At 34.9% G+C, this 25,004-nt stretch overlaps 1 protein-coding gene across 1 annotated transcript in view; it reads left to right on the top strand.

Annotated features, from left to right (window-relative positions):
- MTA1 (metastasis associated 1) overlaps positions 1 to 25,004 on the top strand; it is a 138,245-nt gene that overhangs the window by 9,148 nt on the left and 104,093 nt on the right. Inside the window, exons 2-4 of the mRNA XM_044664721.1 lie at positions 21,563 to 21,613; positions 23,249 to 23,375; positions 23,495 to 23,558. Of these exons, the coding sequence (XP_044520656.1) occupies positions 23,254 to 23,375; positions 23,495 to 23,558 (186 nt within the window). The 5' untranslated portion in view covers positions 21,563 to 21,613; positions 23,249 to 23,253. The remainder of the gene's footprint in view (positions 1 to 21,562; positions 21,614 to 23,248; positions 23,376 to 23,494; positions 23,559 to 25,004) is intronic.

Raw genomic sequence — 25,004 nt, 5'->3', positions numbered from 1 at the left:
GTTGGTTTCAGGTCAGAAGACTAGTAAAGTCTGGGCAGTGCCTAGGGTCACATAGCTAGGAAGTGACTGAGGCCAAGTTTGAACCTATCCTATCTCAAAGCCTAGCTCTCAATCCACTGAAACCTAGCTGCCCCCAGTACGAGCTTTTCTTAAAAGAGAAATTTAAAAATAAACAGCTAACCTGATTTTGAGAAAGAGAAAAATCAAGTTGTATCAAAAATAAAGGAGAATGTACAGTGACTGAGAAATGAAGGAAATTATTAATTATTTTGCTTAATTATATATATCTTCATATTATAATCTTATCATTGCTCAAAACTGATAATTTAGAAGAAATAATTGGACACTTAAATATAGAATACTCCTATTAACAAAAGAAGAAATAGCATCCCAGTATCAGAAAAAGAAAATAGAAATTAACTGCCATGAAAAATCTTTTAGGCCTTGTGTGGTGAAAGTGAAGGGAGGAAGCTAGGATAGAAGGATGGATGGGAGAAAGGAGAGAGGAAGGTATGTTTGAATTCTATTAAACTTTAAAAGAACAATTCCAATACTACATAAGTTGTTTGCATTAATAGCAAAAGAAGACATTCTTTCAGTCTCTTTCTGTGATAATAATGTAGTATTGATATCTAAACCAGGAAGAGAGAAAGATTTTAAAAAGGAAACTTTTTATTATTATTAATGAGTGTTGATGCAAAAGTTTTAAAAAAGATGTTAGCAAGTAGACCATTATAACAAATTTTTAGATTTTCTTTCTAGATTTCACACTCTGACCATGTTGGGTTCATACTAGTGGTTAGACCTTGTGGTTGGTTTAGTATAAGACTAGCTATAAAGCCATGCTTAATTCTAAGTAATAAAGAATCATATGATTTTGCACATAAATGCTAAAAGGACTTTTGTTTTAAAAAGTTTCTATTAAAAACTAGAAATCATAGAAATGAATGGATGTTTCCTTAATATGGTAAATAAATCTCTAAATCCAAGACCAAATATTATATGTAATAGAGAAAAGTTACAGGACTTTCTGATAAGATTAGGAGTAAAATGACGCTGTTTCTTATCATGAGTGATAAAATCAGAAATCCTTAGTATAGGAGTAAGAAAAAAATTGAGCGAATGAGCATAGACCATGAGACAACACAATTATCTTTTTCTAAAAAAGTTGTTATATTTTCTCTTTCTTACATCATGTTGCAACTATTTTCTCCCTCTCAGCCATCTTATGTAACAAATTTTTTTTGAGGGGGGAAGATAATCAGCACAATTGGATCACTCAGTAATATATTGAAAAAGTATGTACATTGCGTAACACCTCTCAACAAAGGAATGAGTCAGTTGAGGGCTTGTGTCCTCTCATATCTTCAACTGAGTCTTTCTTAAACTTTATAATTTTATTATTTTTAATTTTGGGGTTTTTGTGCATATTTATTAGAAAAGATTCTAGTGTATCCTACTGCATAGGATATTTGTATTTTGCTCTGGAGAGAGATGCTTTTTATAATATTTTTAAAAGTCCTGTGCTATTTAAGGATTTTTAGCATAAAGCGTGTTTTTTTTTTTTGTCATAGGTCTTTTCACTGTCTTTTGAGATAATAATAATGTTTGGGTTTTTAATATAATTGTATTGATTGTTTTCCTATGCTTTTATGTTAATTGTTTCCCCTTTTAGGTGACTTTTTCCACTGCCTTTTAGAGCTTGCCTCTTGGTTTCCCCTTTTCTGTTGAGCCTCATTTCCAGAACAATGGCATTTGCAAATTTCAGAAAGAACACTGTTCCACGTTAGGACCTCTTTCCCACCATGTTGAACCTTTCTTGCATCCCTGGTATAAATCTCACTTGGTCATAATGAATGATTTCTTGGATAAAATTATCTCTGTAATATTACATTATTTTTGAGTCACTGTTTGTTACTGATATTGGCCTTCCCCCTCCCCCCCCCCCCCCGGCTTTTATCTTTTCCTGGTAGAGATGATAGAACTATATTTTTCTCATATCTATTATGTTTTGATAAAATTCTCAGGTGTTTACATTGGGACCAGGAGATATTTTTCTTTGATTGTACCTTTAAAGCTATATCTCTTTCCTTTTCTAAAACTGGATTACGTTCTCTAATTAGTGTTCTTATATGTTCTTTATATTTGTGAAGATATTCTGTTGTATGCCTTCAATTTTGTTAGTACATAAATGTGCATCATATGTTGTAGCTATTTCTTCTGGTTTTGCCATGAGTGGGATTTTGTTTTCTTACCCAAACTGTCACTTTTAAAAAATTATATTATTTAATACGTTCATATTAAATGTTTAAATCTCAATATTTTCCCCATGATTTTTCCCCTCTTCTGCTGTAAACATTGTATTATGTTCCTTTAGTTACCCCTTTCCCTTTGGGGTTTTGCTTACTAGTTCCCTTTCCCTCCTACTTTTATCAGATTATATAATTGTTCTTCTCAACTTTTTTCTCTCAGTCAAGTAGATTCCCCCTTCTGTTCCTTTCCTTCAGTTCTCTATTTTTAAATTTTTTGTTTTTGCATTCTTTTTCAAAATGGATTTTTTACTCTTTCATTTTGCCTTTTCTAGAATGCTTTCTGATTTACGGCCCCTGTAATTATCTACTTTCACTCATTTCTTTATTTTACTCATATAGTCAAAATGTCCAGGAGGCAGCTGAGTGGCTCAGTGGATTGAGAGTCAGGCCTAGAGACCAGAAGTCCTAGGTTCAAATCTGGCCTCTGAAACTTCCTAGTGTGTGACCCTGGGCAAGTCACTTAATCCTCATTTTCTAGACCTTAACACTCTTCTGCCTTAGAACCAATACACAATATTGATTCTAAGATGGAAGGTAAGGGTTTAAAAAAAAAAAAAAAACCTTCCATTTCTAAGTGTCCATTTCTAGGCCCTCCTCCCTAGGTGGTGTTTTTTTTTTTTTCCCCACTGCCTTCTAAAGCTTATCACATGGATTCCCTTATTCTGTTGAGTCTTAATCCTAGGTCTATGATATTTATATCAGATTTCTGAGAGAAATTATTCCATGGTAGGGCCCGTCTCCCAACATGTCCCTTATTATTGTGCATTATACTCATTCTAATAATCTTCTCAATACTCTTTTTTTTTTTTATCCTCATTTGCTTTTCCCCGTTTTCTTCCTCAATCCTTACTCTTACTTCTAGGTGTCAGGTGCCCTCCAAAATGCCATCTCTTCTTCTTCTGATATAGTTCAAGTGATCTTTTCAAGCTCCAAATTTATTGGACCACAGCTAGGGCAAGGTACCCATCTCCCTAGATTGAACATCTTTCCCTCTCGTTATTATTATTTGGGGGGGGGGATTGTTTGCTATATTAAAATTCCTTAGAATAGATGCTCAGGGTTTGCAGTTACTGATGCTATGGTTTTGCTCCTTTTGCTGCCTACTGGGCTTGTTGTCTGTCTCTGCCTTAGTCAGCTTCCATATCCTAGAGCCAGAGTCTCCATGATACTGGAGAAAGAGTTGGGCAGGAAATATAGGGTTGGGATTTTTTTGTAAGTATTGACTTGTGTGTCAAGTTTGTAGTGCAGCTTTACTATTGGTAGTATGGAAGGTGGAGAAAGGATGCTGTTTGAATTTAGGGTCAACGTGTATAATTTTATGGATTTTTTAAACTTTTTATTTCTAGATGTCTTAGCCCCTGGAGACACCTGAAGATGCTTTATATGTTTTGGAGAGGTTTCAGAGATTTGGAGATCAGATGTCCAGTCCTCCATTTTGTTGGTCACATGACATAGAAGTCCACAATTACCTTCTTTTGTGGATGATAGTGCTCATATGGGGGTCCTAGAAAGGCAACCTAAACTGATTAAAACAATTATAATTTGGCCAAGTTGTAGGAAATAAAATAAATCACCAGCATTCCTGTATATAAATAAGAAAACCCAGAAGGAAGAGGTTAAACACAGAAATTTCCTTCAAGATTACCACAGAAGGTAATCCAGAGCAGCTCTGTGCCACCATGAGAATCTTCTCCAACCAAGATTATAATATCACCACAAAACAAATATAGGAGTGAAAAAACCAACAAGGAGACCGAGTGAAACAACTTTCAAAAAAAGAAAAGCCCAAAAGGTAGGCAGAGAACATCTGGAGTGGTGGGGTGAGAGGAGAGCAGAGCCAGCAAGGAGGTTAGAGCAAGCCACCCCACCCCACCCCACACATCTGCTGTCTAAGGTTTAGGAACCTATGTCCAAACCATCATCCAAAACCTGAGATCCTGCCTAAGCAAATAGTGGTACAAGACCACCCATACCTATTGTAATTTCAAACCTGTAAAGAAGTTCAGGGGGGCCCCAGCCCAGGAAGTTCATACTTTGGGGTGGTCGATAGTACTAAGTACTGATCTTTTTGTCTAAAGCTCAGGGCATAGCTCCAAGACAGTACAATTAAGGGTGTGCCTGATTGGATAGAGTACACAGTGAGACCAAAAACTTGAGCCTAAGCTTGGGGCTAGAATTTGATTAGTCCCTGACCTGATCAAGATCAGTGTGAGATCAAAAGCATACACCTAAACTTGAGGCAAATCTTTAAGCTATCAGCATCTCAAGGGTCAATTGAATAAGCAGAGGAAAGGGGGCTTTCAGAGCTCACAGCCCTTTGACATCATCCCCCAAAGCCTACCTATAACTAAAAAATGAGTAAACAACAAAAAAAAGCACCTAACTCTAAATAATTTTAAATAGAAACTACGCTACAGGCATAGAGGAAGACAGTGAAAGCCAAGGAAATACACGCAAAGTCCAAAGGAAAAATATGGATTGGACACAGATTCTGAAAGAACTCAAAAAGAACTTAAAAACCAATTAAGAGAGGCAGAGGAAAAGTGGGAAAGAGAAATGAATGTGATAAAAGAAGAAATAGGCTAATTGAAAAAGGAGAATCAATAAATGACAGAGGAAAATCAGGCCTTAAAAATCAGAATTGACCATCTAGAAACTTAATGATTCCATGAAAAATCAAGAAACAATAAGGCAGAATCAAAGGGATGAAAAAACAGAGGAAAATATGAAATATTGAAAAAATAACTATCTAGAAAATAGATCTAGGAGAGAGAATTTGAGAATTATTGGGCTATGTGAAAGTATGATCAAGAAAAAACCTTGGACATCATATTACAAGAAATTATCAAAGATAACTGCCCAGAGATCCTGGAATGGTAAAATAAAATTGAAATTGAAAGAATTCACAGATTACCTCCAGAAAGAAATCCTCAAATGACAGCTTCCAGTAATATAATAGCTAAATTCAAGAGCCACCAAGCCAAGTAAAAAATACTTCAAGCAGTCATAAAGAAAACATTCAGATACCATGGAGCTACAATCAGGATCACACAGCTTCTACATTAAAGGATCAAAAGCATGGAATATGATACAGGAATGCAAAAGATTTGGATTTACAACTCAGAGTCACCTATCCAGCAAAGCTAGTTATATTCTTTTGGGGGGAAGTAGGGAGGAGGAAGGGATGGACATTCAATAAGATAGATTTCTAAGCATGCCTGAGTAATAAGCCAGACCAAAACAAAAATTTTGAAGTCCAAACACGAGACACAAGACAAGCCCAAAAAGGAATGATGAACTGGAGGATTTCTATGTGAACTGGAAAGACCTCCAGGAATTAATGCAGAACAAAAGGAGCAGAAGCAGGAGAACATTGTACACAGAGACTGATACATTGTGGCACAATCGAATGTAATAGACTTTTCTACTAGCAGCAATCCAGGACAATCCAGAGGGACTTATGAGAAAAAATGCTATCCACACCCAGAGATTTAGAACTGTGGGAGTAGAAACACAGAAGAAAAATATATGATTGATCATGTAGTTTGATAGGGATATGATTAGAGTTTTGATGTTACAAGATCACTCTATTGCAAATATGAATAACATGGAAGAAATAGGTTTTGAACAATAATACATGTATAGGAGAAGGGTAGGGAAAAGGGGTGGTAAAAATTATGAATCATGTAACCATGGAAGAATATTCTAAAAAAATTTTTTTAAATCAAAATTGCCATAGAAGTCATAAAATTTGGGCAAGTTTATTTACTAAGATTCATCCAGAGACTATATGAATCCAACTATACAAAGGTTCTTTTGTTGAAATACAGACTGAACTAAACAATTGGAGAATCAGTAATTGCTCATTATTATGTTATACCAATATAATTAAAATAATAACATTACCCAGATTAAGTTACTTCTTCACTGCTGTACCTATCTTAATTCCCCAAAGTATGCTGAACTCGGACATTCATATGAATGAAAGAAGAAAGGCCAGAATCCCAATAGTAATGAAAAAATGTTGGAAGAAGAGTAGGTATCTGTCTGTACTATATTTCAAGTTGTACTACAAAGCAGTATTCACTAAAACAGTTTGATACTGGCTTTAAAAAAAAATAAACAAATAAATAAATAAAAATAGTAGAACAATCAGGTAACCAATAAACAGAAAAAAACAAACATGATAGGATAATGTTTGGTAAACCCACACCCCAATTAATGCAGAAAGAACTCTGACATAATGTACTGGCAAAACCGTACAATGGTCTAGTAGAAACTAGGTATGAACAGTAGTTAACCTTGCACACCAAAAATAAACCACTTGTATATATGTCATACATAAAAGGTCATGTCACAAGAGAGTTAGAGGAGCAAAGGAAAAAAATTACTTTGCAGGGCTCATTACTAACCTAGGGTTAGAAAGTATCATGCAAAAATATAAAGGACTATTTTGAGTATATAAAATTAGAAAATTTATTGGCAAAAACAATTCTTATAAAGCTAAAATTAGGATGGATTTACGTTAATAAGGGGAAAATTTTTTTGGAACCAGTTTCTCTAATAAGTTCTCATTTCCAGAATAAAGGACTGATTCAAATTTATATGACTAAATACAGACTCCAGTAGATAAATTGTGAAAGGATATGAGCAGTTTTTAAAGGAATAAATCCAAGCTTTTAGTAATCATATGTGAAAGATGTTCTGTATCACAAATAATTAGAGAAGGGCAAATAAAGCAACTTTAATGTTCTATTTTACATCTATTAAATTGGCATGGATGACAGGAGAGGAGAATGAATAGGGGAAGGGTATACAGATTTGCATAGTACTTGCTATGTGCCAGATACTTGTGTTAAGCTATTTACAAAAATTCTTTCATTTGATCCTCAGATCAACCCTATGTTGTTGGTGCTGTTGAGGAAACTAAGCCAAAGAGAGATTAAGTGATTTGCCCAGTGTCACAAAACTAATAAATGTCTGAGACCAGATTTGAACTCAGGTCTTCCTGACTCCAGGCCTAATGATCTATACATTGCATCACTTTTCTTCCTCAGTATTGTGGGAAAATATGTACACTAGAATATGGTTAGTGGAGTTATTAATTGGCTCGGTTATTTTGAAAAACTATTTTGGACTCTTCCCAGAAAGTTATTCAAATGTTCATATCCTCTGAACTATAACAACTATAAGGCTTATGCCATAAAGTAATCAAAGAGAAAAAGAATGGACATGTACAGAAATATTTATAGCAACTCTTTTTGGTAGCCAAAATTGAAATTCAGTGGATGGTTTATTATAGGAAATTTCAGAAACAAATTGTAGCATATGGATACAATGGAATATTACTGTGCCATAAGAAATGTAGAAATCAAAATTTGAGAGTTAATATGAAATACAGAGAAGTGGGAACAGTTTTATACAATGATAATCTTCTCCAGAAAAATAACTGAAAGATTTGAGAACTCTGATCAACTGTCATAAACCTCAAGCCCAAGAGAGTGAAGATTCTCCACTCTCCTGAGAGTACTGAAAATGTACTTGCTTTCCTTTAATCCCTCCAACACTCATGAATTTAAAATGCAGTTTCAAAAATGACTAATATGGGAATTATTTGGCCAGACTATGTAAATATGTATTGAAGGATGTATTTTTTTGTTTTGTTTTTTTTTTTCAATATACTCAATGGGAGAGGAGGCTAATTTGAAAGGGACAGTATTATAATAAAGCAAATACTTGTCTCTTGAAAAATAAAATGAGCAAAAAGTACTTAAAAGGGCTTACCCTGCCCTGGTGAAACTTTGTTCCATTGTGTTTGATCCTAAGAATCACATTTTTGGGAGGAACTTTGACCAAGTTGAGCATGTTGAGAGGAGGGTGGTCAACATAAGAATCACAGATGATCATTCTGAACAGGGATTGTTTTAAAAAAAATTTAGTATATTTAAGTTGGAGAAGAGAGGACTTAAGGACTAAATAGCTGACATTTTCAAATATTTATTCTAAACGTAGTAACCATCAACAAATCTAAACATTCAAGAAAAAAAGGTATGGCCTTAAGGATGGTTCTCAGGACTCATATTGAGAAGATCTAGGTTTTAATTCTGCCATATTTGTGGGTAAGTATTTTCCCTCCTCAGAGCCTTGGTTTTTTCAGATTTAGAACAGTGATAAAGATAATTGTGCTTCCCTCCCTTATAGGGGTTTTGTGAGAAAAGTGATTTACAAACTTTAAAATGCCCTAGGATTGTGAGTAACTAACTGTTGCATAATCAAGAAGGAAAAATGTTTATATATAAACCACCAACTTATTTATTTGTAGGGAAGACAGTGGAAAGTGGACAGGACTTAGAGGTTGTCAAAATCCGAATTCAAATCCCACCTCTGACATTAGTTTTGTTATGAGAATGAAATAAAAAGCATTTATTAAATCTCCTGTTGTATGATAGCAACTGTAGGCTACTTAAGTCTCTGAGTCTCAATTTCCTAATCTAAAAGCAGGACAATATTTGTACTATCTTGGAGCTGTTGTCGACTCCATGTGATTCCTGTTTGTTTCCAGAGCTTGTGTATACTTTCTTGATGTTTGCTGGTGCTGTTTTTTAATCATAGTTGTGGACAGTATACATTTAAAATTATTTTCTATATCTTTGATTACCTCATTTCAGTATTAGGAGTTCAGATTTCAGTTCTGCGACTTACCATCTTCATTACTGTTTGCAGATTACTTAACTTTGTTAGCACCTCAATCGCTATGATTGATTTTGAGATTTTACTAGATGACATGTTAGGTCCCTTTCTGTTATATATCTACTAAATACTCATGTTTTTCATTCTTTATGGTCCAGTCACATTGAATTTTATATATATATATATATATATGCATATATATATATAAATACACATATGTATATGTATTTATATATGCTCCAGTATATTCATTCTTCTGTCAGTTCTTTGGGCATGTGGCTTATTTACAGTTTGTGAGAGTATTACAAATAAAATTGCTAAGAATTTCTTGTTCTAGGTAGGGTTTTATTTTCCCTTTCACTGATACCTATGGGATATAGTTTTAGTAAGTGGAATCATAGTTTTAGCAAGTATGAAGTTTTGTTGCTTATATGTTGACAGTTTTTCCAGAAACATGACACTGATTCATTCATAGCTTTCCCATTAGCATAATATAGTGCATTTTTCTCTATAGTCCTTCCAACAATGAATTTTATCTTCTTTGCTAACTTAATGTGTGTAAATGGGAGTCTGAGATGTTTTGATTTCTTTAATTTTTTGAGAGCATAGTTTTGTAGGTATTTCTAATATACTTTTCTTTATAGAACTTCTTGTTCTTTGACCACTTATTTATTGGAGAATGAATCTCATTCTTATAAGTCTGTATTAATTTTTTATAAGTTTTTTGATATTAGATTTTTTAAAATTTTGGCAACATTTTTTATACTGGGATTGTTTGTGCAAAAGCTTGTTTTTATATAATTATTTCTTTATCCTCTAACTTCTTATTTGCTGATTTGGAAGTCTTTTTGAGAATTTTTGAGGCCTGGCCCAGTTTTTTTTTTTTTTTTTTTTTGTACATCTTAAACTTTTAGTCAGTTTTTTCATGTTACCTGCTTTCCAACCAGCTCTTTCCTGCCCTGTACTTAATGCTTTTGAAAACAAATTATAGAACTTTTATCCTTACTAGATTTCATCTTATTGGTTCCAACATAGCATTCTAGCCTAACCCTAATCACAGAATTGCAGTGACAGAAGTTGAATGTTAGAGAACATGTATCCAACTCCTTCATTTTGCAGATGAGGAAACTTACCCACCTAAGATTACATAAGTGGTGGCAGAATGCAAATTTATGCCTTTTTATTGGAAGTGTATTGCTTTTTCCATAAGTACAGATTGTTCTGACTCCCGATCAATTTTTATCAGATAATTTGTAAATCTGATAACACCTAACTTTCCTTGCCTTTATGGATATCATTGTTAAAGATATTGAACTATGAGGATTAGATTGAACCTATACAATGTCTCTAGAGAACTCTTTCTAGGTTTGTAGTATTCTTTTATGCCTAATAATACTTTGATCCAGCCAGACTTTTAAATATACCAAGATAACTTTTTAGGTATTTTGCTTTCTCTGTTTTCCATGAATATTGATTCTGCATTGTGGTGTCCTGCAGTTTGAAAGCCTCTTTTTGGAAGACTGGGCTATGTTTATAGACAGATACATTGTGTCAAGCCTAGAGTCAGGAAGACACTGACCCTGAGCAAGTCTTTTTTGCTTCCGTTTCCTCATCTATAAAATGAACTGGAGAAGAGAATGGCAAACCTCTCCATCTTTGCCAAGAAAATCCCAAATAGAGTTTCAAAGAGACTGAATATCTTTTTTGGGCAGCTAAGTGGCACGGTGGGTAAAGTACCAGGTCTAGAGTCAGGAAGATGCCTCTCCCTGCGTTCAAATCTGGCCTCAGACATTTACTAGCTATATGATCTTTGGCAAGTCACTTAACCCTGTTTGCTTTGGTTTCTTTATCTGTAAAATAACCTGGAAAAGTAAATTGATAAATCACTACAATATCTTTACCTAGAAATCCTTAATGGAGCCACAAAGAGTTGGACAACAAGTACTGTGTTTGGAGCAGATATCCATTGGGTGGAGACTTTTTGGAGGAAGTTTTGCTAAAACTAGAAGAGCAAATCAGTATTCAGAATCCTGGCAGGGCTCAAAGATGAGTTTTTGGGAATGAAGCCAGATAGTTTGAAATGCCGTTCTGGGAAGTAGATCCCTACCATCATTGTGTATTCTCTTTTCTTGGAAATCTTGGAATGGTTAAATTAGTTCCACAAAGGTGTAACTCTTTTCATGTAATTTGTGGAGTCCCTGCTGGTTCTTATTAGTAAGCATTAAGTTTTCAGACTTCCAAATCTTTCTGCATAATTTAAATATGAAAATGTTTATATAATGGGATGAAGGGTATATAATGTTGTGACATTAGATGTCCAGATAATTCTATCCTTTGAGAGACTATAGATTAGATAGTTGAATATTGGTGTTAGGATTCATGGTGCTGAAGCAGCCAACCAGAAATTCACAGCATCATTTTTATGTTTTAAAATCTTGAATTTTCTAAACATAGTTATTATGTGGACTGTGGTAGGAAGCTCTTGCAATATAATCCAGATAACAGTGATAATAAAAATAATAGTTAATATTTAAAAATAATTTTAAGGTTTTCAAAATGTTTTACAAATATAATCTCATTTGATTTTCACTATAGCCCCAAGAGCTTGGTGCTATTAAACCCCTATTTTATAGATGAGAAAATTTAGGCAGAAATTTCTGGGGCAGAGGTTTGACTTGCCCATAGCTGTTCTGTTTGAGACTGAATTTGAATTCAGGCCTTTTCTACTCTAAATCTCACGTTCTTATCTCGTATAACACCCTCCAACCCCCCCTGAAAGATGATCAGAGCCTGAGCTAGATATTGGTGACCATAGGATGAGGATATGTATACAAGAAATAGAGATATTATAGGGATAGAACAGATAAGATCTGGGAACTAATTGGATTAGAAGGGTTGAGGGAGATTGAAAAGTAAGTGACTCAGATTATAAATTGTTTCTATCTTTTTGTTGAAGAGAAGGTTCCTTTCTTTCTTACCTATTTTTATGTAAATTTACATAGTTTTTATACTAATTAACCTGAGCAAGTCACTACTTTTTGCATCAGTTTCCTCATCTGCAAAATGAATGGGAGAATGAAATGGCAAACATCTACTTACATTGTTATAGTCTGGGTAGATTATTCCTGTATGAATAGTTCAGCTGAAATTTTTTTTGAGTGATTGTGGGTTTCACTTTGGAGACCTACCACATTCTTGGGTTTTGAAAAGATCCATGTAATGATGTTCTCAAATAGGGTGAACTCAAAAATCTATAGGGAATTGGACTTCCATTTTGGTTTGTGCTAGATTGAGATAGTCTTTCATAACTCTAGCAAAATTTCTTTGGAGATCATTTATCTGGTTTGGTGGATAGAATGCTAGATTTGGAGTCAAAGTGACCTGGATTGAATAATTCTTAGTTACTACCTATGTGATCCTGGATAAGTTACTTATCTCTTTGAGCCTTAATTTCCTTATTTGTAAAATAAGTTTAATAATAGCACTTGTTTCACAGAATTGTTGTGAAGAAGTGTGATAATGAATGCCAAGCACTATATAAATGTAATTTATCTTTTAATTTGAAGTGAGGCAATAATTAGAGTTATCAAGTTTAACAGAGATCTGTTAAATCTTTCATGGATTCTTATAGATTTTTATATGTTCATAGGATATCTATGAGGCTAAATTTGAGGACATTTTACTCTACTAAATCAAAATCTTGTATTTCCCATATTTCAGTTGATTTTGTGACTGCAAAGATGTGACCTATTGTAAAATATAATTTGTGAAAACCTATCTGTCCTTTCTCTTACCTTTCAAATTACTCTTGATGCACAGTGCAAATTGTGTAGCTTGTAATAGGTTACGAAAGAGGGGAAAGGAGGAAGTGAGAGTAAAGAAAAGTCCAGAAACATTTAGCTAATTAATTATGTTAGAAATAGAAACCAGAAGCTCCATTCTACACTGCACCTGTTTATTCTTCTCCTACAAAGCTCTGTTCTCAGTTTACACTGGAGCCAAGGCCTGATTCCCTAAAAACAAATACCTTTCTCAGTTCTTCCTTCACATCTTAAAAAAAGCCCCAGGCTCTTTGACCATCTAATGCTGAATGTGATCTTATTACTAACTCAGGTGAGCCTGAGAGACCTTAGCCTCAATAGATAAAACTTATTAGTGCTAGAGAACTGGGGATTTTACATACCAGCTGTTCTGCAGGGCCCTTAGTACATATTAGTTTTTGATGTCATAAGAGGAGAGGTTCTTGGCTAAAGTTCTTGATGCATTTTACTTCCTATGCTCAGTTGTCTAATTTAAAAAATGAAATTAAATTTTATTTTTCAATCAGCAAAAATCCTCTTTATTCTCCTTTCTAGCTCTCAATTGAGAGAGAAAAAGAGAAACAAAACCACCACTACAAAATAGATTTCTACATTGGTCATATGCAAACAAAAATATTTCATTTTGCTATCTGAATTCTTCACCTCTGCCACAAATTGGATATTGTGTTTTATCATTAATCCTCTGGAACTGTGATTTGAAGTTATTTGTTTTATAATATTCTTGTTAAGGTATAAATTTTTTGCCTGGTTCTGTTCATTTTACTCTTCATCAGTTCATACAAATCTTGGCAGACTTCTCTGAAACCGTCCCTTTCATAATTTCTTACAATATAGTAGTTATTCCATCATATTTATATACTAGAACTTCTTCACCATTCTCCACTCGATGAGTATGCCTTGGTTTCCAGTACTATGCTACAGTAGAAACAATTGATAGAAATATTTTTGCACAGTCTTAAAGTTGCTTGTGCTTAGGTCTAATCTGCCTTGTCTGTTATTCCACACTCTTTCCTATTCTTTTCCTCCTGTTTTCCTTTTGGAGTGAAATATATTTCCTTAACTGTGTGGTTGTTTTTTTTCCTTCCATCCTTTGAAAAGTTCATTTGAGAATGAGGTTCAAGTACCAGCTGTTGCCCTATCCCCTTCCTCTGGCCTAGACTTTTACTTCACAATTATGTGAGATAATTCCCCATACTTTTTTCTTCTGTGCATCATCCCCTTTACTCTTCTCCTCTCTTCCCTTTTTTAAGATCATCAAGACCTAGCAGAACCATCCTCACACTTTTTAGTTAGAATCTCTATTTTCCTGGATAATAGTGTTCTGGGGAAAAAAAAACCCATATCATTTCCCTATATTGGAATGTATACACTTTTACCTTGTTTTAGCCATTATAATTGTTCATTCGTGTTTACCTTGACACACATTCTTGAATTTCAAAGTTTCTTTGTAGCTCTGATCTTTCCATCAAAAATGCTTAGAAGACCTCAATTTCATTAAAGATCTATTTTTCCCTCCAGGATTATGCTATTTTTTCCCAAGAGATTCTTGACTATATATCCTCTGCCTTTTAGAATATATTTCAAGCTCTCCATTTCTATATTGAGATGGCTACTAAATAATAATAATGACATATTAATAACAGTAGTAGTAATAATAATAATGCCATTTATATAGCACCTACTATGTTCTTGGGTACTGTCCTATATATTTTACAATTATAATCTCATTTGAGTCTTACAGCAATTCTGGAGTGAGTATTATTTTCCTCATTTTTGCAGATAGGAAAAAACTAAGACAAATCAAGTATTATCCTGACTTGGTACTTGAATTCTTTCTTATAGTATTTTTTATACTCTATGTAGTATAGTTTTAAATATCTATATGGTTTTTATATAGAATAACATAATTTATATAAATATTTGTTTTAAATTATTATGTAAAATATATGATATACAAATTGTTTCCATATTTATCATACATTGTAGCTTAAAATATAATTTTTCCTTGGATCTAGAAATTCTGGATTTTAACAGCAATGCTTCTGGGAGTTTGGGTATTTTGGGTGACTGTGGTAGATTGTTTATTTTTTCTTCTTTATTCTCTCCTTCTAAGAGTTCTTTTAAAAATATGATATCTGAACCCTATTTTTGTCCACATGTCTCATTCAGTCCAATAATTTTTTAATATGCCATTATAGTTTATATGATTTTCTTTAACTTTCTCATTACTTAGGATTTCATTTTAGGCATCCATTTCAGTTTGCATATTTATGCTCCCTGAATTGATTGCTTTTTGTGTTATGGTCTATAGAGAATATATTTACTATTTGTTATGCCTTCTTGTAGTACAGTTAATTTTTTCTTTATTTATATTATAGCATTTGCAACATATTAATTAACTATTGATCTTGATTGTCTGGTTCCTTTCAACATAGTGTAATTTCTTTATTCCTGTAATAATTTGAAGATTATTTCTGTTTTGTTTGATAACTATCTTAAGGCAGAAGAGCAGGAAGGTCTAGAGAATTGGGGTTAGTGACTTGCCCAGGTCACACAACTGGGAAGTATCTGAGGTCAGATATGAACTCAGGACCTTCTATATCCAGGCCTGGTACTCTATCTACTATCCTTTCTAGGTGAGTTCCTCATTTTTATTCTTTGTCTTTAAAAAAAAAAAAAGCTTCTTGTAAGTAACAGTAAAATCCTATTATTTTCTTAACCATTCTTAACCTTTTTTTTCATCTTATTGGTTGTTTAATCCATTTAAAGCTATGAGTTAGGTTTATATTTTTCTCTATTTGTCCCTAATATCACTGCCACTCTCCCCAAATTACCCAAATTAAGATTTTCTTCTCTCTTTCTCTGAAAGCACAGTACTAGGTCTCTTCAGTTTTAGCTAAATCAATTTTTATGCAGCCCTATTCCCATTGATTATCTTTCCTTCACCCTCAGATCACTATCCTTAGCCCCCTCACATTTATTTACCCCTTCCCTAATTTTGCTTAACTTAGTTTCTTATGCTCTAAATCACTACTGATTAGAGAAATACAAACTAAAACAACTCTGAGATATCACCTCACATCCACATTAGCTAAAAGGGCAAAATGATGAATGTTGGAAGGGATGTGGAATAATGGGGAGCTGTGAACTGATCTATTCATTTTAGAGAGCAATTTGGAATTATACCCAGAGAGTTATAAAACTGTGTATACCCTTAGACCCAGTTGGGTCTGTTTTCCAAGATTAGAAAAAAAGGAAAAGAACATATATGTTCCAAAATATTTAGAGCAGCTCTCTTTGTGGTGGCAAAGAACTGGAAATTGAAGAATTGGGGAATGGCTAAACAAATTGTGATACATGATTGTGATGGAATACTACTGCACCATAAGAAATGATGAGCAGGCTAATTTTTAAAAATCTTGGAAAGAACTACATGAGATAATGAACAATAAAATGAATAGAACCAAAAGAACATTATATGCAGCTACAGATTTGATATTTGAAGAATAACTTGTGAATATTATCTCCAGAGAATCATCTGAAAAATGGCAAAATGAAAGATAATTTATATGTACATATTTGTCTCCCAGATGATTCCTTTTATGGTGTGGGCAGAAGAGAGAAGGGCTGAGATGTTTGTAAATAAATTTCATTAATTAAGAAAAGAAAAACCTTATTCTGTTTTCTTCCTTGCTTTTATCTAGTTATTTAATTCTTTACAAACACACCTAGTTAAGTGGTCAGGTAAAATGTCCCATCTTCTTTGTTTTATTAGTTTTTGAAATTTAAAATTTCATTTTCTGTGCCTTTTCGTAAAAATAGGATTTTATTCCCTCATTCTCTATATTATCTTCCCTTTCTATGTATTCTAGGCTTTATTCTTTGATTCATGGTATTTATGATTTTTTAGTCCTTTGTTTTCTGAAATTCATAGAATTAAAGCTTATGAGGTACCGTTTTTGGATTCCTTTTTTCTAAACAATTTCTGTGTTATTGCTTTGTGGATTTTGTCTCCTGCTCCTCCCCCCACTTTCTGTTGTGCCTCACTTTTAAAGATACCGTTTCCTCTAGATCAGTGATGGCAGACTTTTTAGAGATCTAGTGCCCAAACTGTCACATGTCAGCCCCTTCCTTATTCCAGACAGAGGAGGGAGGAAGCGCTCCCATTGGGTTGCTGGGCAGAGGGATTGGTGATGTGAGATTTGTCTTCATGTGCACATGAAGAGGGGGAAGGGAACAGATCCCTCTGGTACACATACCATAGGATTGCCAACATAGCTCTAGATAATAGAGAAAATGTTAAGAATTTTTCTCCATCTTTAATTCTGGAGTTTATCATTGACCTCTTGGTAATCTTTTCCTCATTTGCCTTGGACTCTCCTCCCTGGGTCCAGAGCATATTCCTCTTCTGAGCAAGGATGAGTGATTCCTCTAAGCACTAAAATCTTTTCATTTTTGTAAGACCCCTATCTTACTTTATAGAATATCATATCATCTTCCACAGGAGCATTGATCAGTGGTACCCACTTTTTCCAATTAATGAAGATTCTGTTTCTTACTCCCTTTTTTAGTCCCTCTTCTTTCCTCCCCTCCCCTTCCCTGCACAAGTTTAGATGAGACCTCTTCTTGCCTGAGTATATAACCTTTCTTTGCACTGAATGACTCCAGGTAGCATGCTTCCAGCCAGAGCTATTTCCCATTGGGTCAACCTCTGCCTTAAAAATGACTTTTTTCTTCCCAATGGATTTCCCAATCTGGATTTAGTCTGGTGTGTTGTCTGTAGGAATTATATGCTGTTATTATTCTTGCTACTCTGCCCTTTTCTCCCCAGCTATCTTCTTGATAGCCTTGCCAGTCTTGGGGATAAGAGGACATACTCTAGAGCTTTAACCCTTTCATATCTAGCACTTTTGTCCTGGCATCTTGCTGATTTGATTTTGACTAACTCTTCTGGACACCTATTTTCTGATCTTTCCCAGCATGCTTGTCTTTATTCCTAAATCCCCATCCACAACCTGCTCTCTAGTTCTGGAACCTTGATCAAATCAATACTGTCATTTTTCCTCTAAGGGCTGGGTCAGTCTGCTCCCTTATAACCTATGTCAACTTCCTTTTAACTTTATGGACCAAATTGTCCACATTTTGTCATTCTAATGAATCACTCAGCCAGTCAATAGACATTTTTTTAAGCTAAGTGCCATCTACTATGTGCCAGGCTCTGTGATAAGCTTTAGGGATGCATATGTGAAAAAGAAAAAGAAAGATACTCTGCCCCGAAAAGCTTATAATCAAATAAGGCAACTTGCCAAAGAAAAGCTTTAAATGTGTGTGTGTGTGGGGGGGTAACTTGACTAAGTAAGACCCATAATGGAGAAGTTCTAAGGGGAAGAGCTAGCCTGGGCTAGCTCCTTAAATAGAAGTTTTGGTGGCCCTACCCTCCAATCAGAGGTATAAAGGATGTACTTATTGGTGAGGTTCCGGAGAACATGATAGAAAAGACCAAAGGAATGCAGCCTGGTGGGAAATACATGCTCTTTATATATATATATTCCCAGGACTTAGTGCTTTTTACATTCTGAATTCATTGCATTTATTATTAATTAGAAGAATTAATTATTTTGTGTGTAAATAAAACTACCATAGACTTGAAGCATCTTGATAATCCAGAAAATTATTCAGTGTCCACATTCATGCTTCAAGGTTTTCTAGTCCAGAGGGTTTGTGTATTTACTTTTAAAATTCCTTTTCCAGGAAACACTTTTGACTCAGTGTTCTCTCTAGCCACATGTACCCTATATCCCACAATAAGATTAATAATGGCTAGTATTTCTACAGTACTTTAATATTTGCAAAGTACTTTACATACATGTATTATGTTTTTTTATCTCTAAGAAACTTCTGAGATAGGCACTATTATTATTCACATTTTACAGATAAGAAACTGAAGAAGAGAGAGTAAGTGATTTGCCCATTGCTACATAGCTACTGTCTGAGGCAGGAATTCAATTCAGTTCTCCCTGGCTTTAAATCTAGTGCTCCAAGTCCAGTACTCTACTATGAGGCTGGCATTCTCTATTATCTTTGATTGAGATAAACTGAGATAAGAGCTTCATTTTATCAACCACTGCACCAATGCAGTGGAATTGATTCTGTCTCTTCTCTTTTTCCTATTTTTTAAGGGTAGGGATCAGACAAGGAAGGTCTAAGGGCTGATTTGAAGATATCTTTTAAGATGATCTTGCCATATTAGATCCTCTTTTAAAGTATGATCTTTCAGAATTTTCTGTTACTTTTTCATATTTTAGTTGAAGGAGAAGTAAAAGTTTATCTTTTCTCTGCAGCTGTATGTAACTCAAGGCAGTGTTTCAAAACAGTTAAGTAGATAAGTTCACTAAGCTTTCCATAGGAGGTCAGTTGAGCAATACTTTAGCATAAATCTTGGTATTTGCTTTAAGTTGGCTAGGAACTAGCATGCTGTTCCAAGTATATTTAAAGCCATTGAAGCCAGAAAGGTTGTTTGAAGGATTTATTTACAAGGAGATGGGGTGGAGTTAATGGGGATGAGATGAGAGATATGAATTGAAAGCATTTTGAGAGATATCATTGGTTTACCTATAGTACTTGTGCCCCAAAGAATCTACTTGCCAAAAAAAAAAGTTAAGATTTTTGCTTAATTCTAAATTGAATCAGATTAAAGCCACAATGGAAAAAGGGTAATGAAAACAGGGAATTTTAGGTGTTTGGGGCCTAGGTAATTTCCATAAAAGGAGATGATCTCTTATGATTATAGTCAAAGGGGACTCTAGGTGCCTTCTCATAAGTCCTGCATTTTACAGATAGAAACTGAACGTTACATGGCTTGCCCTAGACCAAAAAGTAATATAAACCATGGTTAGCATGCTATTTCAAAAAAGAGAACCAATGCTATGGCAGCTTAACTTTACAAGTCACTTAAACTGGATGAGCTTTTGTTTACTTATCTTAAAATTGGGATAATTGCACCTTTAGATTTAATTTAGAATACTGTTGTGAAGAGAAAATGTGGGGAGGGCAACACGGGGTAGCTCAATGGAGTGAGAACCAGACCTAGAGACCAGAGATCCTAGGATCAGTCTGGCCTCAGACACTTCCCAGCCATGTGACCCTGGGCAAGTCACTTGACCCCCATTGCCTACCCTTACCACTCTTCTGCCTTGGAACTAATACACAGTATTGATTCTAAGGCAGAAGGTAAGGATTTAAAAAAAAAAAAAAGAAAAGAAAATGTCATAATATATATAAAACTGCAAAATTTAAAGGGATAGGTTTGAAGACATCTGTGTGCAGTTGGTGAACTTTTGTAAAAGGCAAAAATCCTTTATCACACAGTTGTAATTGAAGGATTGAAGCTAGAAAACTGTCATTGTGGCAATAGAGGGTAAGCCAGGTGCTGCCTTATTTACTTTGGCAACTGGACAACCATTGGAAATCAAAGATGATAATCTGGTGAGAGAAAACTGAGACGTGACTAGCACTTGCTTTGCCTATGTTGGCAGGAATAAAGTCTGATTTGCTACTTATTTAAAAAATTATTTAATGAAATTTATTTGATTTCTTTAATAAAATCATTTCTCTGAAATGAGCAGCCTGTACTCTCTGCTCTTTAACAAGCCTTTCTGAAGGTTGACTGTCAAAGTAGGAAGTCCCTAGTGAAGTCAGTCCCAGCAAAGCATTCATGCCCACCTTCTACTGCAATGCATTTGGTTCACAGAGTCTTCTGATAGTCACCCTCTTCTAGTTTGCAGGGGTTTTTCTGGCATAATCCTTAATTGCATTTACCTAAATTTGACTGGATTCATGCTATTTAGCTTCTTTGGGCATACAATGCTATGGCTTTAGGCTCATTCTTAATCATAACTTATGTCCCATGCATCCTCTATATCACTGACTGAACGTTGCCCCATGATTTATTTCCTTTATCAGTCTTTTGGTTAGGATCTCTCCTTTTGGGATGAGGAACTATGAGACAGTGGAATTTCTTGCTTATGTTTCTTATTTGGGTTTCTATAATAATAATAATTATTATTATAATAACTAGCATTTATATAGAACTTTAAGGTTTGTAAAGTACTTTACAAATATAATTTCATTTGATCCTCACAAGAACCAAGGGAGGGTAGGTGTTATTAGTATCTCCATTTTACAGATAAGAAAATTAAGGGAGACAAGTTAATTGACTTGTTCAAGGTGTCACAGCTAATAAGTAATAAGTGTCTGAGGCAGGGTTTGAACTCAGGTCTTTCTGAGTCTAAGTCCAACACTTTATTTATTGGGCCACTTAAGTGAATAACAGAATCTCAGAATTGTAAAGGACCTCGGAGGTTCTCTAATACATTCTGTGATTAAATAGGAATACCATACACAGTTTGTGCTTTTCATATCTATAAATAGTAGGTCATAAACCTTACCCTTTTAACTACTGTTTTTTTTCATTGATTATGTTGATACTGTGCATTGATATAAAGCCCTTAGTTATCTATAGTACCTTTGTCAGACCAAAGTCACAGATATCTTTTCTTGAGGGTTGAGACTCAGCTTAGGTTTCTAGCTACCATTGTTAATGGCCAAGTGTAGATTTCTTTTGGTTATATTTCAGAAAGGTAGATAGTGTTATTGGATGCACACAACCAAAATCAAATGTACATAACAAGCTTTCTCTTTAACCTCTGCCATAATGGGTGGTGTTTGTCTGTTATATAGCATTGTCAGTCTACTATAAAACCGGACCAGGGGGAGAAAACGACGAGGAAGGTAAGAAAAGAGATTTTTCTTTGTGAGGAAATTTTTTCCTGTTTATTTTCACTTAGCTTGGATGTTATTAATATCTATCCCTGGGAAGGGTTGGGGGTGAGGAGAAGAGTATATAGAGTAAAATACATCAAAAGAGGCAGAATTATTTCTTGCTGAGAATAAGAGATTGTTTAAAACAACAGTAAAACAGCCTGCTTGCATGCTGCTTCCTGTTTCACCTTTGACTGCAAGTATAGACAGAGTAAAGGGATTAGCTTTAAAGAAAACAGGACCTTTTCTTATTGCTACCTGAAGCCTAATATTTGACAGCCTTAAATGAATAGTAAAGGGAAAACCATGCATTTCAGTAAAAAAGATGTTATAGTTAGGCTTTTGCTGGATTTTCTTTTGAAAAATATTCTTCACTGGTTATCCTTCTTGTCTGCAGAGTAGCTGGAAAGCATGAGTTATGGAAAGCCTTTGGTTAGTTTCTGATTTTGCTACTCTTTTGGAACCACTTGAGGCTAGTTGTCAATATTCTGCCTCAGGTTTAGAGCTGTGCTTATACAGGTGGGATGTTTGACCTTCAGGTTTAGGTAAAAGAAAATGGAATCAGAATGTTTTTCTATTCTCTACTTGCTCAAGATTCCTTTGTTTTCCCCTTTGGTACATTTGATCCATTGTAGCATCTCATGTTGTAATGGATTTGTTTGTTGGCTGCTTGTCTGTGTGTTTTGGGCCCTCATCATTATGGTTCATCTCCATGCTACTTTCTTTCTGCCCCCACCATCCCCACCAACCCTCAGAGTCTTGGTGCCCTTGGCTGCTCTGTCTCTGGGCATCATCTGATGTGTCAAATAGTCCAGCTGGCTGTTAGGATTAGATTTGTTTTGGGGAAGTTTGTGATTTCCATGGTTGTTTTGACTCTAACCTCTAAGATTTTTCTGTTAGGGTTTGTTTGGCAGTTTGATTTCTGTTACCTTCTTTTCTCACATCAAGGCCACATTTCACTCTTGATATCTCTCATTTGTGGGCCTGGTGGTATCTTTGATATTAGGATTAACCTAAATAAGCAATTCAGGAGCTCCAAGACCTACATTGTTTTTCTTTGGCACAGTCTTGCCTGACTCCTGACCTCCATTTGTGTTGACAAGCCTATCAATACTTTTATGTAATATGCCCAGATCTGTTCTCGCAGTATGTTTGCAGAGATGTGTAATTACCCTGTGAGGACAAGAATTCTATAAATACGCCTGGAAAGAAGGGGAAAGAAGAATGTGAGGAAGGCTCTAGTAGCCTCTGTAGGTGAAAAGAATGGCAAGTTAGCAGAAAATGCTTATTGGGTTCTGCTATTGCTATGGTCATCATGATAGTTTTGCTTGCTTTTTAACAATTCGCTTTTTACGTGAGCACCATTTTCATGTGTCTCCAGCTAATATGTCATGTTTTCTGCTTGTAATTTTTAACCCTGGTATACAGAAATTGTGAGCTTTTCCTCCTGCTCAGGGAGTTACATGCGGGGGTAGGTGATAACAAGTGTGGGAGGCTATGATTCAGTTCTGTGGTATTTGTTTAGGTGGATCATTTTTATGGCTTCTGATTGGTCAGGAGGAACCTAGCAGTGATATTTTAGTGATCTTAACTTTTTTCCTTCAGGGGAAATGGAAGAAGAAATGGAAAATCCAGAAATGGTTGATTTACCAGAGAAACTTAAGCATCAACTAAGACATCGAGAACTGTTTCTTTCTCGGCAGCTGGAGTCGCTACCTGCCACACACATCAGGTAATGACTATAGGAAATGAAAATAGAGCTAATTTCTCTTCTTTATCAAAATCAGTTACATTCACCTTTGTCACTATATGGTCATATTTTTTTCTCATGTTGTTTTTTTTATTTTTTAGAGGCAAATGTAGTGTCACTCTTCTCAATGAGACGGAGTCCCTGAAATCATACCTGGAGCGGGAGGTATGAGTCTATCTTTGTTCCCTTCCCTCCCCCCCCCCCCGCCCCCATAGGACCTTTTAAAAGACTTAAATGTTCTGTTATGTAGATGTTTAAGTTTGCTAGGAAAATGGCAAAGGTAATAGCTTATAACTGAGCATGAGGCGATGGAGAGAACACTGTCTTTTCCATTCATTGGTGTCTTGGACTCTTGAGGAAGTCCTACAGAGTCACCTCAGCCTCATGAACAATCTAAATATAAAGATCTCTTATGTGAAGGTTATCAGGTATAGAGAGTTGCTATTGCTCTGGATCCCATATATGCAAAGGAAGCTTTTGGTTGACAGGAAAGTCTTCTATTTAATTTGGAGACTTATTTTGTTTTTTTACTAAAGAAATATTTTCCTAGAACTATCCCTTAACTCATGTTGATCCAGGTAAAGTTATCCTCAGAAATATGTCAGTATTCAACATTTAGAATCTTAGTTTGAAAAAAAGCAACTTAAATATAGTCTTAATTCCTTGAAGTCCAGGCCTCTACATGAATCTATGGATTTTAATTTCAGTGAATTTTCAACAGTTCTTGTTTTCCTTACGTCTGAGGCTATAGGACTGTCAAACTTGCTCCCAGTAGGAAACCTATTGAAGTTCATCTCCCAACTTCAAATGTTTCTGACTTTGGATATTTAGGTTAACAAGTGGACCAGAATCCCTTAATTGACTCTGTTTTGTGTCTCTTTATAGCAATAGTTACTTTTTCCTTAGCAAGGACCTGTTTATGTTCAAGCTTTAAATATGTGTTGGTGATTTTCTCAGATTTCTTACTTGCTTTGATTTGAATTTTTGTTGATGGGAAACCTAATAACAGATGGCTTATAACAGGGGATCTGTAGGCTTCTTGAAAGGAACAAAAGAAAAACAGCGCTTCTCTTTTTGTGTGGATTGCTGTGTTCAAATAAACCTTTTGTGGAAGTTCTTTTAATCTCTGTGGGTGCCATGTTCCCTTAATTTGGATCCACTTCAGGACTTTTTTTTCCCTTTCAGGACTTTTAAGGAGAAATAGGGGAGGAGTCACTATTTTCTGACAAATATGATTACATTGTTTATTAAATGTCCTGGTAAAACTAAAAGAGATGTGTGTAAGAGAAGGAATAAAAAATGCATATCCAAGGTCATAAAAGTGCTTAGATAAACCCACAAGTACATGTTAGTAAAATGACAAAATCTTTTTCTTCATATCTAGCTTCTGAGGTAACCATCCAGTTCATTTCTTCATCTATGTCCTCCTTCCTCACATCTGCAACCAATTCCTCCATCTATGCCAACTCAACCTCTCTTCAGAGACTAGAGAAGGTTGTAGCACCAGAAAATCAAAATGTTCATTGTTCTTTTAGCTAACCTTGGTTAACATTTTTAACATTGTAATACAGAAACTTTGGGAAGAGTTTTGTAAGGTATGTTAGTGGTTGT

Source organism: Gracilinanus agilis, chromosome 2 (genome assembly GCF_016433145.1).
Source record: "Gracilinanus agilis isolate LMUSP501 chromosome 2, AgileGrace, whole genome shotgun sequence".
Classification (NCBI taxonomy): Eukaryota; Metazoa; Chordata; class Mammalia; order Didelphimorphia; family Didelphidae; genus Gracilinanus; species Gracilinanus agilis.
The sequence above is the reverse complement of the archived record's forward strand: the minus strand, read 5'-3'. Positions and strand labels throughout refer to the sequence as shown.